Here is a 7,753-nt window from a genome sequence, read left to right as displayed (position 1 = left end):
TGTAATTTTTTCTGGAATGTTCGCTCCCTTCATAACCCGCATGAATCATTAAAGAAAGCATTTAATTGTTTATATTAACATCTTCCTTTAGCTAATTAATAAATTGATTATGGCAAAATTCACTAAGTTACTGTTAATGTACAGAAGTATGTTAGCTAAAAGAAACAGTCAAATCGTTTCCTGTGAAACTTTGGGTCTGACATCATCATCATTATATCATGCAGTCCGGGATTTTTCTTCGGTCGCTGTAGGTTTCGACCAATCGATAAACAGGGCGTGTCAATTTCAGTCCTGTCAGTTTCTTGTCAGTCTCAGCCGCTGTAGAATTCGACCAATCGATAAACGGAACGTGTAGATTTCAGTCTGGCTGTCTCTTTAGAGGATGCATTTATTATTCAATTTTCAAAATATTTCTAATTATTGCATAATTCAATTTCTATCAGGTGAATTTCGACTTTAAGTGTATAGTATATACTGATTAAGCGTTGACAATTTTAAATGTTATTCCTTAAAACTTTATTACCTATTACCCTCATGGACGACAAAATGCTTAAAGTATTCCACTCCTCAATGTTCTTGTATCAATTTTATTTAAAGAAGTATATCATTGAAATCTATAGACAAAACACACTTAAAAAATACAAAGATAATGAGATGCCAGTGTTCATCCCTCTGAGTTATGGCCAATTTAATTTGACCTTTTTGCACCTAAAATGCAGTTTCAGCATGATTATGATTTCTTGTCAGTATTTTTGATCAAGTAAACTTATTTCTTAAAATATTGTGCTTTTAGATTATGCACAATGGTCACACGGAATAGAAAAAAAATAACAATCTTTTTGTGATGATTAAATAAATAAAATCATATTCATTTAAAATAAAATGATTATCTGCTCAATGAAATCAAAACGTGAGGAGTGAGAAACCTTAACGACACATTTTGGGAAGACAGACATATTGCAACATGTAATAAAGGACATGTTTGTAGATCGTATTTTCTAAGGGAAAATTTTAATAAGCATGAATTGCATAGTGAATGTGCATTCGGGACAATTTTATTTTGCTTTGTTCTTTTTCCCATTTTTTTAAAACAAAAAACAAACTTAAATTGTATATATTTTGTTATTATTTAGAAAACTGCTCTTCCTTTTTATACTTATGACAATTGTTCTGAAAAAAATTCATTTGAATAAAAATTTGGCAAAAAGCCAAGTCAATTCTGAATTCGGCCGATCAAAAGTACACAATCAAAAGTTTGTGATAAACAACAATGAATATGCATTGGATCAACAATGCATTGATAAGATCAGAACTTATAGAAAAAATATGAATCAAAATAGATTTCTTTATAAATGTACAGTAAGCTTCAGATAAAATAAGCAGAATTAATCGCTAGTCTAAGCCCTGTAGCAACAACACCATATATAGAGGGGAGAATAGGGCAACAATACATGAATGGTTCAGAGGTACCATTTTGGTAGACAATGTTATGTGCTGAATGGAGATTATACTTTGATATCGTCTTTTTTCTGATATTGTCAAATAAGACAATATTATTAATATAAATTGATGTCAATTTGTATGAATTACTATCTACATGTATTGACTGTCGTAGTACATATACATGTACTTTTTTAAAGATATGCATATTAAATTTAAGTTTTTTTCTCTTCTAATGGAATACTGATATGCCAACAGAGCAATATCTGTTTAGAATGACTTTTCAATACCGCATTTTTTTTATATTGGCACCGGTTAATACTTTACACGCAATATGAATTGAAAAGATAAAATCGAACTCTAGATATAATTAGACACAAAACGTTTTGGAAAAAGTGGATTTTCCAAGAAGTTCCCGGAAATACTTGTTTGACGTTTCCGTATGAAATTATTGTTGCGGAAACGAAGTAGTACACATGTAAACCTCATAGGGAATGTTAATTAAGTTGTATTTTAGATTAATTTAATCAGTAAATAAAATGTATATGAGAATCAAAGTGAATTATCTTTAATTTTTTTACTGAAGAATAGAGTCCACCCTTCTCTCCCTCTCTATTTCTCCCTCATTCATTCATTCATTCTGTCTTTCACCCAATGACTTATATTGACACAGAGGTATGTATCAAAAGTATCAACATGAAAGTACTCAAACTGAAAGAGTACAATCATTGTTAGATTGCATGCACTATCCAATTTTCAAAATATTTCTAATTATTCCATAATTCAATTTCTTTCAGGTAAATTTCGATAGTGTAACTTAAGTGTACAGTATATACTGAATAAGCGTTGACAATTTTAAATGTTTTTCTTTATAACTTTATTACACTGAAATCATGAGTTAAATTTTCTCTTTTCTCAGTGTTAAAATTAGCCATTTTTCCAGCCTTTACAATATCGGTACAAAGTGGGGCTAGCGCAAACAGAAAAGGCGATAAAAGATATATCAGATATATTTTTAAGGCGTCGAGCTAATGCTCGGCAGCCTTCTAGCGATCGTCTGGATTGGCAATCGTCCAAAAATTCATGCACTGCACCGCCTTTTAAATGCGCACAAAAAAATAAGTTCCTTATAGTATTAAACGTATTACAAGATTTTTATTCCATTTATTCAACTACATTGTGTACAAAAATTCCAACCTTGCCTCCCTGGTTATTGATAACTCTTTGCATAAGTATAAATTTGCCTATTCAAGAATGGCGGATGAATACAAAAGGTGTAAACATTACTAAATATTATTTTAGTTTATCGATTACATTTTAACTGGAGACCGTGCCCGATAGAAATAAAATTTGATATGTAAATTTATTTGTTATCGGGCACGGCCTCCAAAATAAATGTAAGCGATAAACGTATCTAGTGATTTTGTTGCAAAAAAAAATAAACACGATAATGCAGTCGGTTTGGTCACAGGGGCTCGTCACGAAGTTTTTTCAACCTTTTATATATACCACCAATACACAAGGGAGGAATCAAAACTCGGAAAAATCGCTACCTCCCGATTTCGGTCGCCTCGTATTAATTCTTCTCGGACGTTAAACCCTGCATTCTAGGTATCATTAGATCGGGAAAGGACCATAGTTTTTAGGAATACCTGCAAAATTTAAACATCGGCAACAATTTTAGAAGTTTTCACGCATTTTCTTCCAGTTTACTCTCCGGTGACACTTTCTTCGATCAGATGTTGCGCACCAAATTTATTCATGCGCTCTCATTGGTTAATTTTGTTGATCAAGATAAATCGTACGTTGACTCGTATTTTAGAGGGATATTCAAATGGTGAGTGAAGAAGTTCTTATTACGTGGTGAGTATATGTATTAATTTTCATATTTATGTAGAAATATTTTAACCATACATCGGACATTCGGTAGGACGTGACTATGTATTTCTTGCATCAAAGCAAGTTTGAATATCGTTTGAAAATTCCTCTAAAATACAAGTCCGCGTACGAGTTATCTTGAGCAACATTGAATTGACCAATGAGAGCGCAACATCTGATCGAAGAAAGTGTCACCGGAGAGTAAACTGGAAGAAAATGCGTGAAAACTTCTAAAATTGTTGCCGATGTTTAAATTTTGCAGGTATTCCTAAAAACTATGGTCCTTTCCCGATCTAATGATACCTAGAATGCAGGGTTTAACGTCCGAGAAGAATTAATACGAGGCGACCGAAATCGGGAGGTAGCGATTTTTCCGAGTTTTGATTCCTCCCTTGTGTATTTTATAGTATAGAGGTGGTATATATAAAAGGTTGAAAAAACTTCGTGACGAGCCCCTGTGATTATATATGGAAATATAGTGATTTTTGTTTTTAAAGAACGCAAAACATAAATTATTTACTTTTTTTTATTCTAATATGTATTATTTGATATACGACTATTAGTACAAAAATTCAAATTATTGATATCATTTTATCAATCTATATAAAAGAAAATGTCAGCTCGACGCCTTTGTGGCCGTTCCGGCCTTTGATTATTTAGTTGGATTGATATAACAATTCAATGGTCTACTTCAAAAACGTTATTTGAGTGGTTATTGCATGCTTTCATATAGTTCCTTTCCTAGTAATCGTAATCAAACACCATAAATACATGTATGACTCAATTCATTAATTCACTTAACATCAAAGAAGACAGAAGGCAGAAGAAGAATGAAGTTTTATCTGTATGTATCAGTCCTGGCTTTTCTGTGTGATTGTGGTTATGGTAAGCTATATATACATCTATAAAATATGCAAAATGAGGTCTTAATCAACTTCATTATAAATATATCTATAAATAAAACAAAAAAGATCTCCTATTATATTGAAATAAATTTTTTAAAATATGCACATATATGTATTTCAATCGCAAGTGGAGAGAATAGCAATACTTAATTTCATATAATCAGGGAGAAAAATCAGAAAGATATTGGAGGTTGTAAAGCCAATATTTAAATTAATGCAAAGCCACTCTATTTTGTATTAAGTTCTAACACTCGGTGTTACAAAACATTTGATGTGTTTTTCTTTGCTCTGTTGCATAATTTGTGAATTGATGAAGAGATAGGACAGTTGTTAAAGTAGAGGGTAAAGCCTTTTTTTAATTTGTTTGTCTGATTTCTGGTGTGTAGGTGGCTGGTCTTTCTGGTCTGATTGGACAACTTGTCCTATTCCGTGCGAAGGAAGATCAAAATCAAGAAGAAGATACTGTGTTACACAGTTCTGCAATGGGCACTACTTTGAGTTTAAAGACTGTGAGCCAAAGGATTGCTCAGGTTTGTTCTATTTTGCTTTTTAAAATTGAAACTGTTATAATTTTTAATTTCTTTGATATAGAAATTAACATGAACTCAGTTTTTGATGTTCAACTAGTCTTTGTATAATTTTTTTCCAAAAATAACAATTTTGAATATATATAGAAAAAAGGAAAAAGTTACCAATACTGGCATGTTGAGATTTCAATTTTGAACTCTTGGTTTAAATGTTATCAGATTTATCACAACAAATCAAGCCTTCACAAAAATCCTTCTAAAGGATGATACATGTATCCCTAAATTTATCAAAACAACCCTGCTTTTATAATGAATTATAGAGAATCTACTATGTTTTTGATTTTTGGATTTTTTTTAAACTTTAAAACTAGAATAAATGAATAAAAAATATTCTGATTGGTGTTGATAGCTTGATTTGTTTTATTGTAATGATTGACGCAATATCGATGATTTTGTACACGCTGTAACAGTAGCTGTCGTTCTGGTTGGTTCTGCATTGTAACCCTGTCCTTCCAATGAATAAAATTGAATACTGAATAAAATGAGTGTTCACTGGTACAATAGACAATATGTTGATGATGAAATTAAGCTTTTATATTTAAGGTTCAATATTCTACATGGAATAATCTAATATGCTCTTTTCATGAAAAATTATTTCAGTTATGAAAAAGATTTCAGGAGCTCGTCGACAAACCGAGAATCATAATACAACAACTTTATCTTCTAAAGTGACAAAACAACAAACAATTTTCATCAAAACTCCTAGCTCAGTAATGTTGACTAGCAGTATCCCACGTGCCCCCTTTAGGAGGACTAATGTCACCATACACCCGTTCATCATTGTTACCGTTCCTGCCTTGTTACATCACACAGAAACCGTGAAAAACGGAGAGCGACTTCAGCTCACGAAGAAGTTGACATCTCTTGATCATATCGTAGACAATTACCCCCGGAAAAATAACACCACGGCTGGGAAACAAATGTTAAAACCATCTTCTTCCAAATCAAAAACTGCAAATGGTAATTTACTTACATCTATTTAACAATTCATAATCTATTTCATTTTCTTTTCTTTTCAAATATGATTTACCGATTAAGAAAAAATTATTTCCAAATATATTTTGCAGAAAACAATACCAATATCGTAATTCTAGTGGCGCTTCCGGTTTTGACCATTTGTGTGGTTTTGTACTTAGCAGTCAAGCTCTTTCGGATGTAAGATATTCATTGTTTTTTTCAGCATGTTTTTTTTATTGATGTCGAAGGAAAAATCTGTGCATTTAATTTAGAATTAAAACGAACAACTGAATTTTTTCTTACTGTGTTACTGGTAGATATGGCAAAAAATAGGTCTTTAGTCGTCGAGAGTGGAGTTATATATCACGACAGAAAATTATCCTGCGCAAGAATGTTTAAAAAACCCAGTCCATTAAGTATTAAAAACCCCAAAAATACAAACTAATAAGCAAAAAGCATTGAATTTCCCCTTTCCTTCAATGAAAATTTCACCTGGTGTTCTCATTATGAATATTTAGGTTAAAACCTTCAAGAAGCAGCAATCTCGAGAGTGTTGATGTGAGTACATCAAACAAGGAATTGTCGCTCTCAGATTACAGGGACCAAGATCGAGAGGAGAGGGAGTACCACTATGTGTCGTACGACGAGATCAGCAAGCGGGGCTCTTATGAAAACAAATCTCCTTCACAGAGTTACGTCTATGACGTCACTTGGTTTTAAGAAGAACGCCCAAAGTACTCTGTTTTATTTTTAGTACATGGTACGTTTTACATTTAAGTACATGTTTATTATGCATCTTTACGTTTATTTTAGCGCATTTTGTTTAAACGGTACCTTGTGATATGTAATGTCGTCATAGTGCAGTGTACATTTCCGTTCTGTATGTTTTTTTACTCAATATATGGTAATTGTATTAATATTTTTTAGCTATAATTTAAAAGAGTACATTTCCGTTTTATATGATTGGTTCTGATTAAATGGCCATTGTATTAATAACCATTTAATTTTTTTCTTTTATTTGATTTCACGCAGCATTACCCATTTTGAATTCCACTGACCAAAAGTATAAAATCAGAAGTTTAAAGAAGTTTGAGTTAGATAATTAATATACCCTAACAAATAAACTGTTTGATCAACAACAATTTATGTTGCATCAGCGATACGTTAATAAGATCAAACAAAAGAGAAAACCAATGTGTCTGCAAAATGAATTCCTTTATTTGTACAGAGGTACATTTATGGAACTACAGATAACGCACCAATTAGGCATAATATATTGCCGTCTAAGCTCTGTTTCAACAACACAAAGTGTAGATGGGATATCATTTACAAGAACATTGTTAGTCCATAATTAATCACCTAATTGTCTACGAATTTTTCCGTTTTCCCCGATTACGACAAAGAGCACACGGCGGGTGTGACCGGTCAGCAGAGGATGCTCACTCCTCCATGACACCTGGTCCTACCTCTATCTTTTAAGAGGTCCGTGTTGCTCTGCTTTGAATTTGTATTTCGTTTAATGTATTTTTGAGATGGTTGACAGTTTGTTATTATCATTTTTTCATATATGCAATGTCAAATACAAAAATCAATTAAACTACCTGTACTTGAGTTAAAAAAAGGTTAAATGCTTACTAAAAACTAGAACGTTGACTTCTCGTGAAATGTCAGTAAATCAACAGAGCAATGTGTGTCTGTATATGAAGAAATAATTATACAATCAAAAATAAAGGTTTCGTTAAACAAAAAATGTTTTCGTGAAAGTGGAGTCAAAAGAGAAGTGCATGGAATTATTTCCGTGTGAAATTTTGCTCTGATTATGAAACAGTTCAAATTTAAATCTCACGATGAATAATATGTACTAATGTCATGCACAGATCTAAAGGGGGTCAGAGGCGCCCATCCCCCCCCCACCCGAAAAATTCAAATTTCTTCGAATGAACATTATCAAAAAATGTGCGTAAGCCGCCACCCCCACCCCCCCCC

The 7,753-nt window shown here is 32.3% G+C and overlaps 1 protein-coding gene across 1 annotated transcript; it reads left to right on the top strand.

The window, feature by feature from the left end:
- The first annotated feature begins 4,014 nt into the window (after positions 1-4,014).
- LOC128188436 (uncharacterized) lies at positions 4,015-7,704 on the top strand. The gene is made up of 5 exons (XM_052859489.1): positions 4,015-4,203; positions 4,610-4,753; positions 5,411-5,770; positions 5,878-5,965; positions 6,286-7,704. Exons 1-5 carry the CDS (start codon positions 4,149-4,151, stop codon positions 6,485-6,487), a joined length of 849 nt encoding a protein of 282 aa, XP_052715449.1. The 5' UTR covers positions 4,015-4,148; the 3' UTR covers positions 6,488-7,704.
- Positions 7,705-7,753: the final 49 nt, after the last annotated feature.

Source organism: Crassostrea angulata, chromosome 1 (assembly GCF_025612915.1).
Source record: "Crassostrea angulata isolate pt1a10 chromosome 1, ASM2561291v2, whole genome shotgun sequence".
Lineage (NCBI taxonomy): Eukaryota > Metazoa > Mollusca > Bivalvia > Ostreida > Ostreidae > Magallana > Magallana angulata.
This window is presented reverse-complemented; position numbering and strand designations above follow the sequence as displayed.

Bases quoted from the DNA above. Each gene is read 5' to 3' on its own strand.
- LOC128188436 (XM_052859489.1), top strand. From the start codon at position 4,149: ATGAAGTTTTATCTGTATGTATCAGTCCTGGCTTTTCTGTGTGATTGT. The intron at 5,771-5,877 runs GTAATTTACTTA...TATATTTTGCAG, and splicing joins CAAATCAAAAACTGCAAATG to AAAACAATACCAATATCGTA. The intron at 5,966-6,285 runs GTAAGATATTCA...ATGAATATTTAG, and splicing joins GCAGTCAAGCTCTTTCGGAT to GTTAAAACCTTCAAGAAGCA.